The sequence below is a fragment of the Lycorma delicatula genome, chromosome 8 (genome assembly GCF_047948215.1).
Source record: "Lycorma delicatula isolate Av1 chromosome 8, ASM4794821v1, whole genome shotgun sequence".
Classification (NCBI taxonomy): domain Eukaryota; kingdom Metazoa; phylum Arthropoda; class Insecta; order Hemiptera; family Fulgoridae; genus Lycorma; species Lycorma delicatula.
In genome coordinates this window covers 99,630,935-99,653,199 of record NC_134462.1, presented here as the reverse complement: position 1 = coordinate 99,653,199, position 22,265 = coordinate 99,630,935, and the positions used below count along the sequence as shown (strand labels likewise).

Below are 22,265 nucleotides of genomic sequence, written 5' to 3'. Positions count from 1 at the left end.
GGCCAGACAGGAAGACATTTAAAAAAAACAGTTCAAAGGACATCTGCCTAACCATAATGTTGTTTTCTAAATCTAACTATACATGGATCACAACAAATCATGGATCGCGGTTATATGTACTCTGATTTCAAAACCCATTTATTACCACTGCATATATACAAGTATAAGAAAGGTAGATACATGGATGTGCTTGATGAATATGAGCTTTATAAAGCATATAGAGGTAGTTCAATTCATGTATTGAATGATCATTTAAACTCCAGTCAAATTAGATTTACAATACGCAATAAAATCAGAGGGTGGTGGCAGGCAGTTGCAATGGCTGAACTGCACGAGTTCTACAGTCGTTTTATGTGGATGATGGTGTGCATACTTCACATCTGTGCGTGATTTCATGTGTTATGACTTGGTGTATATACACGTGTGTTTGTTTTTCATTTTCATTTTATCTTGATGCGATTATGACCTCCAGTGTGTGATTTTCTGAAGATAGAACAGAATTCCAAACTGCATTAAAAATACATAAATACCATTTAGAAACTTCAAATAGGTAGATATAATTTATTAAATTAACCATTATTAGTCAGCTGATCTGAACAGTGATGGTATAAAATTTTAAATGATCTCTAGGTATAGTTTTCCTATATAGATATTTAATTGAAGAATAATTTGCACATATTATTGAAATATGAATGGGAGATCAAATTATTCTCTAAACATAGCGTGCGTGCACACATACACACACATCAGAAGATTTCTTTGTGGTACTGTTATCTCCATTCATGTCACTTTTATTGTTTACAAATTAAATTATCTATTTTTGAGATTTTATTTTATAATTGTTTATGTAATTCATTTACAACATATATATATATATATATATAATTTTTTTTATTAATATTTAAAGATAACAATATTATTTATAATAAAGTTTAATTTCAGACTGTGATTTATATTTTTGTATTGCACATCTTGTGTAATGTGTTTAATACTTGAATGGAATTTATGTGATTTGTTAATTTCTCATGCTGAAAATGTCCAAATAGAAACTATCATCATGAAAATGCTGAGAAAATAAAAAGTTAGGTCATTAATAAATCAAATTATTCCAATACATCAAAACTGGTGACGAATCATGAGTATAGAATTACAATATTGAATCAAATTCTTAATCACCCTCACTGAAAGCTAACAAGTCAGAAGTCCAAAAATAAACCCTTGAGTTTTAATTAAACGTTACATGATTTCTGGCAAAATTAACAAATAAACACAAATTATTTAGTTAAGTAATCAGATAAAATGTCTAAATAGATCCAAAAAGTAACATAAATTTTTGTTTTTATTGTACAAAGCAAATTTTGGCTCATTTTTGTTAACTGTGGCCTGTGTTTAACGAATGAGGAGTTACAAAAAGTAAAAAATGCTCTTTGAGTATTTCATACTGTTTATGTGAAGCTAAAAAGAAACAACAGGCAGATTTAGGAAAGAATAACACATGGAAATAGATACAACAATATATGACAAATTACAAGCTCACATATTGCTTTTTTAGAAATTTCTAACTAAAAACAACACTTTAATGATACTATAATTGTCATATACTACAGCAATAGCTTGATGTGACTATTTCCTCTATTCAAAAATGGAAAACTATGGTAGGACAACATTTTATGACACTGATTAATAAGAAATTATTGAGCAACTATAACAGACACCAGATAAGAAATGTTTTGAAGCCCAAAAAAAATTTGTATGAATGTTTGTTTTATCTGATGAGGATTACTTTGACAGGAATATATAAATGTAAATAAATAAAAGTAAATTTTCTCAAATAACAAAACTGCACAAATTTGATTACATTATATTATGGTATTACAAAATTATCTGCATTTTAAAGTTTTCATTAGAGGTCTTCATTGTCAAGTTCTTTTTTAAGCTTGTTTTTTAAAATATAAAATTTCTTATGTTTTATTATTTTCAGGAATTTATATTTTCTTGTGAAGTATTACTTAAATAAATGAATTATAAAAATGTGCAGCATACTATTTTAGTTAGCTTTTTAAAATGTATAATGATGAATAATAATTATAAATAAAAATTAAATAAATTTAATTAGTTAGTTTTGTATTAAAAAAAGTTCTTTGTTGGTAACTTCACTATTCACGGGTTTGCAAAACTGTCATTTGAAAATTTTTTTTCAAATATTTAGGTGATTACCATAACAGTTTTATTTACATTCTCTATCTCATCAATTTAAGAAAAGAAAAAACAAAAAAAACGATTAAAATAGTTTATAGAGATATCAGTATAATGAGATATACTGTTGTAAAGGTGATATACTGATATACTATAAAGGTTATGTAATTTTGAAAAACTGATTTATGATAGATAAAGACAGTCATGAAACTCAATGCCTCGCTAATAACTTACACGCAAATGGACAGAAATGAAAATTGCAAGTAGAGAAAATAAAAAAAAGGTCAGATGAAGGAGGTAACATATAAAGAAAAGAGCATGAATATCAAAAATTAAATAGAATTTGTCTGCTATGTTCACCTCCCTTATTTTTCTCATTATTCAAGTCATGTTTTATTTAATTCCATTTTCATAAGGTTTATGAAAATTGACATTATTAAGTATATTCCTACACTACATTCAAAAAGAGAGTCAGGAATATAGTTCAAGGTTAATTGTAGAAATAAAGAAAATTCTATTTAATTGCTGCAAAAATTCTACAGGAAAGCTACTGCATCCTGAAGGATTTCTGATAGTATATACAAAGAAACAAACCAAATGTTCATACTGTTCTCTACAGGGTCTGATTGTGTTATTCAAAGAGAAAAGAACTCTGGCTAATGTCGTTTCTACCTCAGATGTGTCAAACAAACCTAATTCCTGATGTGCTCAACTTTCTTTAGGTAATTAAATATCAGATCTATCAGACATCCAGACTGGTGAAAGAGGATGCAATCACAATAAGCTGGAATTTGCAGGATTTATATACTTGATAGTGAGCCGTAAATACAGCTTCATCAACTACTTGTTTGGAGCTTATGTACAACATAATGATTGTACATAAGATCGTTCAAGTGACATAAAAAACATAATGAGAAACTACGAACTATACAAAGAATTACCTGATTAAATTTATGCTCAGAGAAAATGTTCTCAGAATGCACTATCTGACCTACACAAAATGCTATAGTGAAATTTTGATCTCCAGAGCAGCAGTAAAACAGCGATTATAAAAATGTATATGTTGTAAAATGTTATGTAGTTATGGTACTGTAATTTGAAGTTTGGAAAAACAAATATTACATAAAATTAGGGGGCTAACAGACAAGTACTGATGATACTTACAGAGTAAGATATAAACGTTGCTACCAGTACATACACAATATGGAGAAGTGTATTATGGTAATTGCTTTAATCACCTACAACCTGCATTTTGGTGATTTAAACATTATTTATATACTCACAGAATCTTTGATTCAGGATTTTCTCCATACAAAAGAAGTTGCAGTTTCACTTAATACAGAAACAGAAGTTTAATTTATAACAATAATTAATTATATAATAGATTTATGTTATTTTGAAAATAAAACAGACAAGTAGTATATAAAAAAATTTAATATACTTTTGAAAGAATAACACATTGAAAAAAATTTAATATATATATTCTTTAACAAGAAAAAATTTAAAGGAAAAGGCTATAAAAAAAGTGATCTTATGTATAATATAGAATATTAGATATAAAAAGAACTTAAAACTTAATAGTATAAATAAATAATTAATCTGACATTTAATAAATTAAATAACATAAAATAATTAATATAAAAACTTGACTTAAGTAATGTGTTGTTCAAATCATAATGAACTATTACATTTATTATTTTATATGTATGCAAGTTAGATGCTATAACCAAATAGTTGAAGGAGACTTTAATGAGGCACTAGACATGCCAAAAAAATGAAAAAACCATTTCCAAGAATAATAAGTATCCTCTTACCTCTGTTACCTGAGGAGTGAAGTTGTTTCTCATCACTTTCTTTATTTAGCCAAATAAACAATACATAACAGCATGTTAAGCTCACTGAAATACTTGCATTCAGCCCTATAAGTGATATTTTCACTCTGTTCTTTACAGGATCTGATTGTGTTATGAATATCATTATTCCAAGAGAAAATAACACTGGCTATACCACACTGGTTATACCTCAGATGTTTCCCACATACTATTAAAAAACCGAGTCAGACAGAATAAAGCAAAAATTGAATGACCCCTTTCTCTAGGAAAATATTTACACTGTTTCAACTTGGTAGAGAAAAAGATTCAAGAACATTTGAATTTATATATAATTCAGACTGAAACCTCTCTTAACTGAAATAAAAAGGGAAAACCTGTTTTTAAGTAGTGCAAGGATATATTTAAAGAAAGAAAGTACAAGATATATTAAAGGTAAAGAATTACTTAGAGTGTATGGCGTAATATGAGCAAACTGCAATATTGGAATGCCATCTCAACTTAATGTTACTGTTATTTTGACCAAAACTGCTCAAATTATTGTTTCTATTTGCTTACATGAAAAAAATTATTGTATGACTTCATTAGTAGTGGAGCAAAACCATGTGACAGGTCAAGGCTACTGATTGTGGGTTCAGCATTACAAATTATATGACCAACATCTTCAATAACAAAGAAAACTAAAATATGCAGGTTAAAAATGTTATAAAATATAAAAACTGTATCTTCATTAATTTATTAGAAATTTTTATTATGCCTATTTTATTACTTTAATCAGTGCTACTACTATGGCATTGTATTTTAACCATTATGATTATACTGCCAGCAGTTTCAGCTGGATTTTGATTACAGATTTTAATTTAGTGAAGGTTTTACTATATTTAATTTTAATTAATTCACTTATAATAACTGCATACTGTAAGATAGATAAATGTAATAAATTCTGTGGATTCATTTTAATTTCTTCAATGGTACTTTAAACTGTTGTCCTACTATTTGTTAAATCATTATTGATTTATTTGTAGGTCTTATTGTTCACATTTATTTTAATTTCCTAATCTACAAGACCATAATAATCTATGTACCATAGATTATTATCTATCAAAAAATGACATACATAAACCTTAACAGAAAAAGCAATAAAAACTATATACAATTAAAAAGTAAGATAAAAAAGAACAATATTCTATGCACAAGAACAAAATTCAATTTTTCATATTCAATAGGTAATATGGCTGAGTACCATATTACCTATTTACATATTATCAACAGTCAATCAAAGTGCATTCTAATAGCAAAATATAATTATTTATAAAAATTATCATTTACTAACTACTTAAGATTAATATTTTTTTCTCTTTTTTCTATGTTAAGGGCTTTCTCAGAAATATTTGCTTTTGCATTTGAATGAAACTTTTAGTTAGCCCAAAACACAATGTGAAAATGTATTACTGATGTAATAATTATTAATACATTTTTATTTAATTATTATTAAATAAAAATGTATTAACATGCTCAATGCATCAGTTTTCTTACTGTTTTATATATTACTTTGATCAGAAATGTATTACTTTCACATTAACAGTATTATTTAGTAATATAATATTACATGCACAAATTGTTTTTATAATGTCATGCAGTAATTCATTTTTAATCAGTTTTAAAAAGATATGTGTAACAATTTTCTTGAAAAGCAATATTTCTTAATATATTTACAACAAAACCACTTGGCTTTTCTTTTCTTGTAACAAAAAAAAACTAAAACTGTTTTAAAGGGGATTCAGTTCATCAGATGTAAATATTTTTCAGTAATTATGAAAATTTTCATTAATTTTTGAAATTTTCTCTTCTGCTAATGAATTTTTACACATTTTTCCTGAACTAATACTCAAACACATGTTCATACTTTATCACTGCAGAAACTCAAACATTAGGAATAACCTATATTTAAAAAAAAATACTATAAAAAAATTGAAAACATAAAAAAACTAGAATGAACTTGGGGCATAGTACTAAAGCAGCATATAAATTATAATATAATTTTTCTTGCAATTACAAAAAAAAATCACAAATCCAATATTTATTATATTAACATTTCATTTTTAATAATCTATAGTCTGTATGACAATAAAATAAATCTGAAGAGAGAACAACATTGAATAAATAAACATTATGAACTACAATCAACAACAATATTGTGCGTATTAAACAAAAAGCCTATAAATAATCATATAATTTGAAATCACAATAAACCAAAAAGCTGAAATAATATTATAATTATCATGCAATAAAATTATTTCAAATAATATGTGTACAATATTTGTTATCAAAACTACACAAATATGCAGAAAATTAAAACAACTATTAACACCTTGGCTGCCAGTTTTTATCCTAAAATTTCCAACAGAACAAGTTATTTTTTATTAACATTATTGAAACAAGTTAAAAAAGTAATAGCATCCACTAATAATCTAATATTTCTACAACAACTGGAAAATACAGAGAGGATCATGAGAATTCATGGATCTGAAAAACAAAGTTAAATAATTAATGGGCTAAGTCACATTCAAAATTAGGTTGAGTTTTACTGCAAGCTGTTGACATTTATTAATAATTAATGACTAGCTGATGCCACTTAAAATAAATAAAAAAACGAATATTTAAAAAATGGTCTTAAAAAATTCCAGCCCATGGGCTCATTAAGTGCTACTTAGGCTGATGTATAATACTTTATACAGTGATACTAGTTTCCAGTAGTAAAATCACATTTTGAATTAAAAATTTCATTCCTTAATAATCAGCTGAAAATTACAAACAAATATTTTTGTTTATCATAAGTGCTGCGGATTTCAACCACTTAATGGTTCACTAGTGCTGCTAGAAGAGTTTTAGAGTGGCACTGCTAGTGATGGACAGTGTAGCTACAACACTCTTGGAAGATACATACTGCAAGTGTACAATACATTTAACAAGAGTACGATAGTGATTGTTGAATAAATAAAATCATGTATTATGTTTTTATTCAATACATATTTAATTAATCTTAATTCATCCTAGTGAGTTTTATTGTAATAGCTATCAGATTTACAGTCTACTTCATATTCTTGCTATTAACATACAATATGTTTCTCACTGGGCCTCCAAGACAGATAATTACAAAAATGAATTAAAAATTTTACAGTGAATAAAGATAAAAAAGTAATTAGGGAAAACAATTTTTAAAAAATCAATACTTATCACTAATTAATAAAATAATTAAAAATTAGAATATTGGTTACTCTAGCACAATACAGATTTTGATGAACATCATTTGAATTAATCACTGTTAGATTAGTTTAAAAAAAAGTGGTTAAACATTTAAATTTATAATGTTATAAATGTATAATATTATATATGTTCACTCTTTGTAAAATGTTTTTATTGTATATGAAGTGATGTACAATGCATGCAATACATATTATATGTATATGAATATAAAAAAAGTATGTATTCATACACCTAATTATAGTTAGATTTCTCTTTTTTTATGGGTACAAATTAATTTTGAAGAGTATGAAAAACTCCAAGTCTGGGCAGGATTTGAAGTTGAAACCTTTTAGATTAAAGACAAGAGATGTTACCACCTCACCATTAGGTCAGTATTATAATAATAATAAATGTATATAATCAAGCTAAATCCCAAACAGACCACTCAGTAAGTTTTAAGGAGTAGATAGATGTTTTAAACTGTTTACAGCTGAATTGAAATGATTGAATAATTTGTTATTTAGATAATGAAGACTTGGAGTTTAAATTAGTATTTACTCCTGACACAGACCATTGAGAATTGGAATGACAGTCAAGACGTCAGTTTATAAATCCTAGTCTTGTTAGCCGCTAGCTATTGGCATACAAATAAAATATTACAGAAAAATAGATGCAACAATAAAATTCAGTTAGCAGGATAAAAGCTGTATTATTGATTCGAGCAGTCTAGCATTTTTTTTCTTCTTATTAAAAGTAAAATATTTTAATTACAATTTTATCACAAATGTAAGAATTAAATAACTTAAATTGTTATTGAAATTTAACTGGATAGAATAAAGTACAGTCCAACATGAACAAAACTGCAGTTGAATATTGGATTCACTTAAGGAAATACAGTAATAAGACTAACACAGATAATATTCGTAAGAGAACAACCAGATTCTTCAGTAACTCAATCATTATATATTTCTTTCTATAAATTTTACCTACTGCTTAGTTATTCAGAACATTACAAGAAAAATTTTGTTTTTATTGGGTCTTACAATTTTGGAAAGGCAATGAATGAACTTGTTAAATAGATAATGAATAGAGTAACAAATAAGTGACTAGTGTCATTATTTTGTTTTTCAAATAACATATATATTTTTTTAATTAGAATATGAAATAAAAAATATGACTAAAAAACTGGAGATTTTAAGATTAAGATTCATTTAAGCAGCAGCTAATGCAAGAAGCAAATAAAGAAAATATGTAATGCATTATGCAGAATATAAATAAAAATATATTACATGAATTTACACAAATTTCCTAGTTTCTTTAATTCTTTCACCAAACCCTTTAACACACAGTCACCATACCTTGCTAATACGAAATAAGTTCTGTACACCATACAGGCCTTTAATTTACCCTTTTTCTCATATAATTTGAATAATAATAAATATTCAAACAATCACTGAATCTTTCATTACTCATATTTCACATAACCATCAGAACTTTTTATAATATTTACAGACTGTATGATCTTTGATACATGGATGTCTTTGTTTACTCATGTCATGAAAACTTGGCTTTGTATGACTGAAATAAGTTTTTCAATACAAGACATATTAGATTGATTTAGATATAAAATTAATATATTATTTTGCTACTTAACAAAATATAGAAAATTACTTGATGTGAAGAGTAGGGTTGATTGCTGTACTAATAGCAAGAAGATACACCCTAGATAGCTTCTTACTATCTAGGATATCCTGTCACAGTACATTATCTCCCCCGCTTACTACATAAGCAGTGTCAACACTACTACTTCAGATACTACAAATAGAACTATTGTAAGCTATGTATTATGATTTCTAAACTTTGTCAAGTAATACAAATATTTTTCTTCTTTTTTTTCCAGTATATTAAGACAAGTTTATATACTAAACAGTTGTATATCAAAATTCGGTTAAAAATTATTTATAATTTTAAATTACACTTAGATAAGTTATGAAAAAAATAGTTTTTTTTTGCTTTGGTAATATATATTGTTAAAGGAACATTACTTTAATGAAAGTTATTTGATATTCAATTTAAATAACCTACTTAAAAAAACTAATTTAACAATATACAAATTGTTAGTACAGTACATATCCTTGAAAATATGATTTTTACAAATTTTTAAAAATGTTAAAAAAACTCTCTATGGACAAATATGAAAATGGGCGAGTGTTAAAACGTACAATAACCAAAATAAATCAGCAATATTTATTCAAAATTAATTATTTTATAAAGTGGCAGATAACTAATTTTTATTTCTTTGTAAACACATTCAGTTATAAAAAAAAAAGATAAATACTTTATCACATATTTAAAATTGTTTATTACACTTAACAAATTAAGTATAAGATTGCTTAATACTTAATTAATATCTGTTACAGATGAAATGTTATGAATAACATTTTTTCTTTTTAACTATAAAAAACAACAAATCTGATCATGGATAATTGATCATTTACAATATCAAATTAAAAATTAAAAAAGAAAAAAACATAAAAAAGTTGATAGAAGTAATTAAAAAATATAAAAATAATGAAAATGAAAATAATAATAAATACGTGAATGTATGATGTCATTATAGTAACATTGACAACAGTTATAATTAAACACATTTAAAGTAAACCCTTGATTATTAAAAAAATTGATTATTTTTAAACACATTTAATATTAATATCTTGCCCACGTACAAAGTAAATTAAAATGTATGGTTTATTTTATTATTAAACAGGTGATAAGACTGACTGAATGCACTATAGTAATTCATTTGTGAAGATAGTTAAAAAGTTTATTTATATTTCTTAGTATATATAAGCTAATCTAGAAAGATTGTTGTAGAAGTGAAATCATACTTTGTTTTTTGACATTCAGGAGTGAAATTACAGATTATATGTAGAGTGGAAAGTAGAAGTAAGGAAATATCTGTTGGAATCAGATATTCCACTTCCATGACCAATGGAGAAAATCTTTCAAGAAATTAAATTTTGGTTTATATATACTGGGAAATATTGACAACTATACAAAATCTGTTGTTACATTAAATCTTAAGGAAAAAAGTTAAAAAAAAAAAATGCATGGAAGAAATAATACTAAGACAGTACATGATTTCATAAAGATGGCAAAAAAATCATTCATTTTAAGAGATTTCATCTCTTGCACCTCATGCAGCATTAAGTGATTCTTAGTTTTTGTCATTAAAACAAGTTTTAAACATCGAGGAAGTCACTGATGCAGCGCAAGAATGTATGCGGAATTTAAAAGGTCAATAAATGATGGATGATATAAATGATTGTGTAAAAAATTATTATGTATATTTTAGGGGTTTTCTTAAAGCTCTATAACTTTTAATTATCCATTATATAAATGTTTGACTAGAAAAAGATTATAAAATGAATTAGATAGAAAATTAATAAGAAGCTCAAGCTATAACTGAACCTGGTACAGTTTGCATATCAATCAGCAGGATTAGTGGTAAATAGGTTGTGTTTATCGTGCAACTATTAAGAAACAAATTTATTACTTGTAGTATATACACTTGTTTCTAAAAGGATAATTATACACAACCATAAGTATATATTTGTAAGTTATAATTAGTGCTATAAAAAAATATTTATAAGTATCTTAGAAGTTTTTCTGATTTATCACTTTAGGTCTCATTTTACATAGGGACCTGGGAGGAGCTTCAGCTCTGGCATTTGGGAGTGTTGCCACTGAACATACTCATATCAGAAGAATACTCTTAGTCTCTCCCCTCCACCAATTCTAACTCATTTTGACTTTCAAAAGTTGCGTCTGTTAAATGAGGATCCTGGTGAAAGGCAGGGTATCTAATCTCAGTGGAAAACCAGGTCAATAAATAACTCTATTTTGGGGGGACTAGGAATTTAAACTCAGTTTAGTCCACAACCTGATGATTCCAAAACAACAAGGATGTCTCAGAAAATAAACATATTACACTGAAGCAAAACACATAAAACTTTGTTATATTTTTAACAACATAATAGTTCAATAATTAAATTTCTATAATACACATTTGCATGTCTGTAAAATACAAGATTAGCGATTAATAAATTTTAAATAACAATAATTGGAAGAATCATTTTTTAAAGTAAGAATGATTAAGATATAACAAAATAGCAGTAAATCATTTAGTGTTTTAATTAAAAAAAGTGTCCTGATATAACTCATCCTTTTTACAGTACACTAAAAAATATTTTTCTTTAATTTATTCATATCTGAATGATTTATTTCCTATTCTTTTAATAAGATAAATCTATTGAATTAAGTATTTTAATACTTTACGGGAATAGAATAAAGAATAAATCACATCTTTAATGAAGACCTGTTACCAGTATTACATTAAGAAACCCTACACCTAAAATAATTAAAAATCAATTTGACAATCACGGGTTTACAAAAAATGTGCTATAATGAAATTAAAAAAATAAAACTTAATAATAAATTATAGTAGAATAAATTTACAATTAAAATATACATATAACAGAAAAAGCTCAAAATTTTTAAATATAATAAAAAAATATTTCATTCAAAATTAACACAATTTAAGACAAATTTCAATACTGTTCAGTATTATTAAACACAGGAATGTCAATTCAATGATAAATAATATATAAAAAAAGGAAATATATGAATTTTATTATATAATTTTTATATTTTTTGAATAATAAATTAAAAATCAGTCTAAAAAAATAATATACACTCGCAAGGCAAGATATAATAAATAAATAAATACATTTTTTTTTAAATTAAAAATGCAAATTAATTTTAAAACATTTTACATTTGATTCATGCTACCCCATGTCCTTTTTACACCACAACGTTGCATTTGTTTTCCAATACTATGGACCTCAAAGCCAATTTTCATTAGTTTATCATGATCCAAAATATTTCTCCCATCAAATACATAGGCTGGTTTCATCATTGCATTATATATATTTTTATAATCCAAGGTCTGAAAGCAAAAAAAATAAATTAATCATATATTTATTTAACCACTTCTACATTAACATGTAGAGGTGTAACTTACTTCATGATTTTTTTCAGACAAAGCCAACGTTTAGACATCGACTCCTTTAAACCAAACTGCAGAGCCGCCACTATATATCCTAGCTCCTCTGAAACATCATCATCTTTTACCTACCTGCCAAGCCAAAAACTTTTTCTTAGGGATTTTTACTCTGACTGTTTGATAGATACACATCAGTTTAGGTAATATTAGGTTTAACTCCCAAGTTTTATTATTATTATCTTTTATGACCACAAAGGATCATTTTAATGTCCATTATCCAAGTCTCTTCGATGGGACTGTTTGGACCTTGCAGTCCTCCCAGTACTTTTTAATACAATCTGATCTTTGTGCCCTTTCCAGTGTTGCAAATGTTCATGTTGTGAGTTTTTACTTGTGTGTGAGTGTTTTTGTTCTTGATTTTCTTGTTTAATTTTTTCTTATCTGGTGTCTTCTGGTGTAAGGCCAATTTCCTTCAGATACTCTCTTATTTCTTTGATTCATCTGCATCATGTCTTGGTGTTTTTCGAGTCAAGATCGTATTGCACTAGCCGTGTCAGAAGTCTTGGATCTTGCATCCTCATGATATGTTCAAAAAATCCTAGCCTCTTCTTATACTTGGAATTAGTGATGGGTTCTAACTCCTTGTATACAACTTTGTTGGGCACAATCCACCACTGTCCATCTTTCTGGTACTTTTTACTGATACAGGTATTTCCAGTTCTTCTTTCAATATTCTGGAGCCTGTCTGTCTTTGTTCATTCAGACGGAAGATTGTGTCTGCTGTGTAAGTGGCTTCTGATTTCATAACTGTGTTGTAGTGTCTTATTTTTGTGTTTATTGATAGACACTTTTTAATTGTAAGTATACAAGGTTAATTTTTGAGCTTTAGCTAGTTTGTTTCTTCTTATTTGGATCAAGTTTTTTTCGTTTAGGTTGTTTGTTATTATTTAAATCGGGTAACTATTTTGGGTTACCCCTCCCCCTTTTATAGCATTCTGTGCAATTTTAGTACACAATATAATAAACATCAGAAGTAAAACAAATCCTATAATTTCAACATGGGCCAACCAGCATAACCAAATTTAAATGGAATAAAGCTCATTCATCTACTTTTTCCTTCAACTTGCAACTTTTTTTATGATAAAATTAACTATAATAATACCAATTCTTATTAGCCTTAGTTATTAAACTGTAGTATAAAAAATTATAACATTGAAGAATATTTATTTAGAAATGATATATTAATCAAAATTATTAATTACCTAAAATTTCCCTTATAAATAATTTATAATACTAGACTTCTAAAGAACCATGGATGGCAATCCCAATGTAGCTGCTTGGATGCTTGAGAGCAAACATAGCAATTTTAATTTATTGCTCTGCTATTGTTTTGGTTAATTGTATACTGTTTTATTATTATTTTTATTTTATCGATAACTATATATTAATTTTTTAAACATGTTGTCCTGCATGTTGAATTATAATTAGTACTTATAAATCACCAGAACATGCATATAAAGCAAGATTGATCTTACCTTCATTCTAATTAGACCTTTTCAAATCCTTATCTAGTGGTTTTTAAATACTAAATATATAATTACTTTTATTTTTTAAATAAGGCTATATAACGATGAAAACTAAACAGTTAATTATTATGAAGTTAATAGTGACAACAGTAACCAACCATTCTAATATTTTTTAGACAACATTACCAAAGTCTTTTAATTGGACTATACTTTTATGAAGCTTTTATCCTCACTCATTTTAATAGAGAAAAAAAAAAGAAATCGAATAAAGTGAGACAAATTGTTTATTTACAGTTCAACAAATTAAAAGAGACAAAAAACTTGTGGTTACAGTTGTGAATACAAGTCATAATGTTAGTTTATATTTGTATGTGTTAACTTAAGATATTCCTTCTTATATCATTACTGAATAAGATTCATAAATAAATTAAGATATAAAATTAATACATAATATAGTCTTATTATACATACAATGAATTCATCCCATTCTGTGCATACAACGATTGCATGAGTACCAGCTGTAGCACTGTAAGCATCATTATACAAGGAAACTGATTTCTTCACATGATAATCATCAATTGCATACGTTAAATCTTCAATTATTTGGGCGCTTTCAACCTACAAGATAACAAATTAATTTTAATAAATGTCTTTAAAATTTATAATACATTTAAAAACAAAATACATTTAAAAAATTAAATTACAGTACCAGAAATTTTAAATAATCTTCAACTTTAAATAAACTGCAAAATGAAAGTGGAAATGTTTTACTTAGATATAGTATATAAATTTAACAGTTGTCACATGATTCAAAAGTCATTTCAAAAATGACAAAGGAATCCTCAATGAATAACAGGCATTCCAAGCCAGGCTTATTATGAAAAGAGAGGAGTAAAGTGGTTTTCTACCGTCTTCTTCACTAAACTGAATATACAGCAGAATATCAGCATACTAAGCTGTTGAAATGTAAATGATATTCAAACCTAAAAGTGACAGCTTCGCTTTGTTCATTACAGGACTGATAATATAGTAAACATCACTATTCTTAAATAAAGCAACTCTCACTGATGCCTCTTACAATTCAGGTGCTTTACACACGTTACAGACATAAGAAAGATTGAGACACCCTATAAGACACCCTAGCAATCAATCAACATATTCTTTTCTCATAAAAAACAGTGTTGTGTACATCTTTCAACATACCAGGAACACAAAGTAATAGTGAATACAGAAACGTTTGTTACTCAATAGTGATCATCGAGGATAGAGATCAACAAAGCAAATATCTTCTTAACAAGAAGTGTTCCATGTCGTTTCAAATTATGAGGAACAGTCAGCAATTATCTACAGTGTAAAAATTACTTTTTCTTTAAGATGGCAACATTATTTGTTTATATCTAATCACCAAAAGAATTATTATGCAATGTGCTTTGAACAATCTGTAATAGAGCTATTTTATTTTCCTTGTACTTACCTTGAACCTTGTACCTTGTATTTAAATAAGGACAATTAATCTTGTATTTGTACCAATAACAATAGATTTGTGTCACATTTCTTGTAGACAGTTAGAAATGCAGATGCTGAAATATATGTATTTATTTATTTAGACTATCATATAGGGAAATATAATATGGTAATGTATTTTACCCCAGTAAGGCAATTAATGTTTGTGTCAAACATCAAAACTTTTCAATCTATTCAAATTGAAGACAAGCTGAAAAACTAATTATAGGTCTTTAAACTTCTTGACCGATCCAAAAATAAAAAAATGACATGCTAAAAATATTCAGCAAATTAAATACATAACCTATAGTAAATTTTAGCATCCGTTTATTATGCTTATAAACAAGTAATGTTGTCACTGTACAGAAAAAGTAATTCCTACACTGTAGATAACTGCTGACTGTAGCTCATAATTTGAACAATAGGAAACACTTTTGTCAACAAGATATTTCAGCATCACTGAAAATATGTTGTTTCTGTAATTTAAGAACAAAAAAGGAATTTACTTATTTTTAAAAAAAAATTGAGAACTGTTTGCAAAATAAATTTCTAGGCATTACCATAAGTAAATTTAATTTTGCTCTATTAGTGTCCATTTTGTTAATATTTTTTTTTTTATATTTAAAGTATGAAGAACCAAATTCAGCCAACTAACTGAAATTAGTTATACATAAACTTTTAAATCCCATAAAAAAAAAAAACAAGTGGGCTGAGTGAATCAATTTTTAATATCAAATGTAATCAATATCAAATTTTTAATTTTAATTTTCAAGATTGAAAATCCAGCTATAACTTGTATAAATATAGATAATATGGGAGCTTTTTAAAAAAGGAGGTCCAATGGGATCCAACTTAAGAATTACAATTTTTTTTGTTGTATCTTTTAGAATTTCTGATGCTTTATTTGCATTTCCAGTTGTGTGAATGTTGTTAAAAATGTTATAAAGTAGCTGGCAAGCAAGGGGATCAACTAAGAGCCAGATTTTTTTTCTTAATCTTAATTTCAACATGGTATAATTTTTAAGATAAAAAACATTATTTGGTCAAAGAAGTCAAATCAGACCCAAATTTTTTTACTGAACATTTTGATCTTTTTCGCAGTTATACTCTTAATATTGCATAATTAAGTCTATAATATTTAAAAACTTTATGGTGTATTAGAAATAAAAATCTGTCAAGGGCAAAAGTTAAGCAACCTTAACTCTGCAACCCTTTGCTGGCTTTTTTAAAAGAATCTTGATAAATGATCAACTTTTTAACTTTATATCTTTTTTCATTTACAAAATTGATTTGCAACCCTTTGATATACATTCCACTACTAACAAAGAAAGTATAAATGCTTACTTCCCATACATTTTAGATGTTACATTATTCTATCTTCCTCTATTTTTCAATGTAAGTGATTTTTAGAAGAAAACAAATCTGTCTTGAATGGGAAAGTTACCGATACTGTTAGCAAAGATTGGATAAACATGTAGACTTCTTTTTTGAGATCAAAAAGTTTCCTGAATGCTGGAAATTTATACTGCAGTGGCAGAGGAGGCTTACATCAAAAAGTGTGTAAATCAAGTTATATGCAAGTTGACATATTGTCTTCAATAAATTAATTACAACAATGCAATTCCTATTTATGTTAGAATCCCCTCATAATTTTTCTCTACAAGCTAAAAAATGGTGAAAGCCTGAAACATCATAACAATATGTTTATCTTCCATTAGCTGAATAAAAATGTTAAACACCCAACTAATTTATATCACATGGTTACAAGAAAAAAAAATTTTTCATACCTTTAGTTTTTCAAATTTAAAGCATATTATTACTATCAATACTTGAAATAAATTTAAAAAAAACAAAAATACCTTAGGATCATATATATGAAGTTTTGCACCTTCATCTAATAATGTTTTAGCAACATGTATAGCAGGAGATTCTCTTGTATCACCGGTATCCTTCTTAAATGCAAAACCAAGCAACGCTATCTTTTTATCAGTAACAGTATTAAATAATGATCCTATAACCTTAGCCGAAAATCTTGATTTCTGGTACTCATTAATATCGATTACCTATTACAAAAATTATATAAACATAAGCTAAGTTTTAACAACTAATTATAAAACATAAAAGTGGCAAGAATAAAAAACTTATGAGTTTTATCATCACACTGAACAATTCCCGTAGTTTATTTATTCTTATAACAGTAATAACTATGTGGATGCTAATGTTGCATATGTAGTAGTTCAAAAGAAATGAATTAAAAATTACCCATTATATGGATAATTCCTAATCCCCAATTCTAAAATTTATGTTAAAAAGATATAATATAGTCCATATTTTCATATATCAACAAAATTAAATGAGATGTATGCTTTAATAAATTATCTTTAATAAAAAAGTGTCCATTTAAATTTTTATAGAAAACTTATTTTTTTTATTCAATCATCCTTTGAAACAGATCCTTAATAAATTCATTTACTTTGAGCATTTACATTCATACTTGACATTAAGAACATGCGGTGGCTTACAGAATGGATAGAACTTGTTTTACAAAATAAAATGTTAGATAAATATTTGATACTGAAGGTATATTTTTAGAGATGAGATATAAAATAATTTATATGCTCTTTGTAAAAATATAGGACAATTGTATGAGTTGTAATAATAACAATACTGAAAACTGTTACTCAAAAGTTCATGGGAAATGAGATATGAATCTGATTATTATAAAGTGAATATAAATACGAGTAAACATAAAAAAAGTATATATTAAAGAAACTAGACTACGTAACAAATTATCATCACTTATAAAGGAACAATGATTATGAAAGTGAGTTTAACAGAAAGTTAAAACTATATTTAATAGAAAAGGTTTTATAAAAAGAAATGTTAGATCAGGCTTTAAACAGGGCAAAATGGTTTTTTATTTGTTTAATATGGTAAAAAATGATAATTGGTTTTTACTGTATTATTATATCAGGTTTTTATATTGTTATTATTACTTACTACATATTACTGTTATTGTACAACTCATTTTATAATTAATCATAGTTTACAAGGGGTGAGAGAAATGTAATGCAGTTGCTCATAATACCCACACAAAAAACAGCCAATATGAAATATAAAAGAAAATTTTACTATTACAAAAACTTATATTTATTTTTCCATGTACTCACCATTTACACCTACACATTTCTTCCAACAGTAAACCAGTCATTCTATCAGTAAAGAATGCTGGTAGTTTTTCCTTGACCACAACTCATTGCATTTTTCAGTTCATCAAATGCAGTGAAATGAATAGCCTTAATATATATCTTTAATTGTAAAAAGATGTGGAAATTGAAGGGTGCCAAATCTGGTGAGTATTTTTGGGTGTGGAATAAGTTTGAATTTCAATTTCTTCACAACAGCCTATGTGATTGCACATGATGTGTGTGTGGCTGAGCATTATTGCATTGCAGAATTACCAGCTCCAACGATTGTCAAACACAACATGCATGTCTCCTAAGGTTTTTTATTGTCTGTATACATCACACAGAATTTAAGTCGAACTTCCACGTAAATCAGTCATCTACACATTTTGAATCCCAGAATACTGCCATGAGAACTTCTTTTTTTACAGAGGGTTGTTCTGAATTTTTTTAATTGTGGAAACTAACAGTGTTGGTATTTCATGCTCTGATGTTTTTCTTTTGGGTTGTATTGATGTACCTGAATTTCATCTCCCGTCACAATATTGTAATAGAAATCATCTCCTTCATCATGACAGCATTTCAGACAGAACCTCTTCACAACATATTTTTTGTTATGCCTTTTTCTTTTCTGTGGCATCCACCACAAAAAAATTTTACAATAACACACTCTTACAATAATATGTACTATTCATTTTTTCAATATGCTTAAATGGATGGTAATATGTTGTTGTCTATGTGATGGTCATTTTGAATCAATTCATCCATCTCCTTTTGGTGCTTCTCATTACTTGTAGTCACAGAAACCAGTTAACCACTACGAGGTTCATTCTCAGAATTCACTTTACCCGTTTCTGATGCACAAAATTTTGTTGCCCACCTATTAACAATACTCTAATCAACAGTTTCATCACCACAAATGGCTTATAGATGACAATCAATGTCATTAGCATTCACTTTTCTGCTGTTAAGAATTCAATCACTACATTTTTTAAAATGCATTGATATAGCAGGGATAATCTGCTCCTAACAATGGTAATTGAGAGAACATGAGAGAGTGTAGGCAATGAGTTTTGGAATGTTAGTAACTACAACAGAATGAAACTACAAGTTGGCAGCACCTGTTCCTTTGTGCAACATTTTGTTCCCCTGTTACGTTCCAGTGTGTATTAAATTTCAGCTGCTTCTTGCATAATTAATATTTATTATTTTGCACTAACTGGTAAACATTTACGTTTCCAGTAACTGTAGACTGCAAATACTTGCACTAAAAATTCTAAATTATAAGTGATTATTGTATTTATTTAAATCAAAATTGTTCACCATTATTATGTTTGTTACTATTTGGTATGATTTCATCTATTTATTCATTTTATTATTTTAGATAAAATATTTTGTAAATGTTTAATCTGTAGTGTCTGGTTCTATATAAACATGTATTTTCTAATCTACCTTAACTAGGTAGATATATCTGATAACACATTAAGTTATTAATTTCATATATCCATCAGTTGTCTAACTCATTCACTTCATTAAAATACATGATTCAATTTCCAGAAGGATTTCTAATCCCTTCCTCAGCGTTGATAACTGACACCTTAAGATTATGCTAAATAGAGTTTAATAATTATTTGTCAATGATTTCAAGTGGACACCTCTAAGGTTGGTATTCTTCAACTACATCCCAAAGATTAAGGAAACATATTCATTCAAATTTAATTAAAATTAACTATACCTAAACTGAATTTACAGTGGGTTTAAACAGAAAAGTCTAAATAAAACTGATGACAACACTAATCAATAGCCATTAAATTATCTGTTTCTGGCAATACCAATCTAATATACTATAATTATTTCCTTTAAAAAAAAAGAAATGCTCTAAAAAAGTGCATTTAACTGAATTTTTCAGGTGATTTCCTGGGGAATGAAGATTCTAGGATTTATTAAATGACTACCGCCCAGCTTTGATTTTTCATCTCTGTTGAAAATAAAAATTAAACACAAAAAATATTTAAAGAAAAACAAATTATTCTTCTACAAATAAAATAAGTTATGAAAAGAAGAACAAAATGAAGTAAAATTACCTGTTGCCAATAAGCAGCGACTTCCGGTAAATTGAGACATTCACATATGTAAACAAGATTTAAAATATCCTTCTGAAAACAGCTACCTCCAAAACCTGCAAAATCATATCCTGAATTATTACTTATTATTATTACTAATTACTATACTAATTACTTATTATTATTTTTACTAATGAACTTTATTATTATTATTTTTAAAGTTAGCTATACATATGCTAAGATAAGATCAACTACTGAGATTAATAACTTTTGATTTTAAGAGATAAATAGAAAATATGGGTACTGAGCAAAAATATCAACAACCTCTTTTTTTAACCAAAATTGATTTTAATCATGACAATATTGCACATCACAAATTAATAAGGGATCAGCCATCTTTTTAAATGGCAAATAATAATACTGTAACTAAATTTTAGAAGAGATTATGAGGCCGCCTATCTTTGACATGTCTAGGGGACCCCAAGACATGAAATAAAGAGTTTTGCAATGATCTACAGTCGACATGAGATCATACATGAATGCACTGGTTTTGGCATCTTCAAACATGGATATACCAGGATTTGATCTACATCCAAAACTAGCTAAAGGTAAGGAAACAAATTTTTAATTATTATTTATTTCATCAGTATTCTTTTATCATAGTAAAAATGATAAAATTAACTGTGAAAACTTTGAATTAACCAGCATTCACTTTTTTAACGTGACTTAGTTTTTAACGTACTTAGTTACATATTAGCATTACAGCAGAACTCAAGAGAACTAATAAAAACCTTTAATAATTCAAGTTATCTATATCTTAAGTGGTTTCAATGCAGTTAAAAAAAAACTGTTGTTTCATTTATACAAAAAATGCTGTAGAAGAAAATTAAGGTTACATTCTACAACTTAAAGATTCTTAAAATAGAAACAATAATAAATTTTATGAACCTGGCAAATTATTATCAAAACATAATTAACAAAAGTCTAATTAGCGCAGGAGCACTCCCACTCTTATTGGGCATACAGAAACCCAAATGTAGTAATATTAAAAATTAGGATACAATACATATGCCTGCTGTGGATTACTATTAAATTTTCTATATACAGAATGAATCTGATTTGAAGTCTGATATGACAAAGTCTGAGTTGAAGAATGGTATGTTAAAACATAAATAAAACTGTACATGACAAAACAGTGCTTTCAACATATGTTGAAGACAAAAACATATTATGTCCATAAAATAAATTTGAGTCATGTTCAGAAAATAAGTACTGTTAGTCTATTAAAATAATGATAATCTATTTTTAAACAATTCCATTATGTCTTAAACTAGTTTTCAACAAAGATTCCTCAAGTAAAAGATATTATTGCCGAACTATTTATAAAATGATGCTATTTGTGAAGACAGCCAATAATGTATAACACTTTTAAAATCATTGTTGTTATAGAGATGATTTTAAATATGTCATAAATGGGAGTGATGACTTGATTTCAGTGGTCAAGTTTTAAATAATCCAAACTGAAGGCATTCTTAGTAAATTTTTTATAAATATCTCTTGAAATCTGAAAATATACCGATAAATAATAATGTTTTTTTATAAAACTAATTAAGGATCCTAAATATAATTGAGAAACTTTTCCTAGTTACCAT

The 22,265-nt window shown here is 26.8% G+C and overlaps 1 protein-coding gene across 1 annotated transcript in view; it reads right to left on the bottom strand.

Annotated features, from left to right (window-relative positions):
* sgl (UDP-glucose 6-dehydrogenase sgl) overlaps positions 1 to 22,265 on the bottom strand; it is a 57,178-nt gene that overhangs the window by 10,316 nt on the left and 24,597 nt on the right. Inside the window, exons 7-10 of the mRNA XM_075372552.1 lie at positions 20,635 to 20,729; positions 17,225 to 17,428; positions 14,334 to 14,480; positions 4,011 to 12,279 (exon numbers count right to left, since the gene is read on the bottom strand). Coding sequence (XP_075228667.1) covers positions 12,103 to 12,279; positions 14,334 to 14,480; positions 17,225 to 17,428; positions 20,635 to 20,729 — 623 coding nt within the window. The 3' untranslated portion in view covers positions 4,011 to 12,102. The remainder of the gene's footprint in view (positions 1 to 4,010; positions 12,280 to 14,333; positions 14,481 to 17,224; positions 17,429 to 20,634; positions 20,730 to 22,265) is intronic.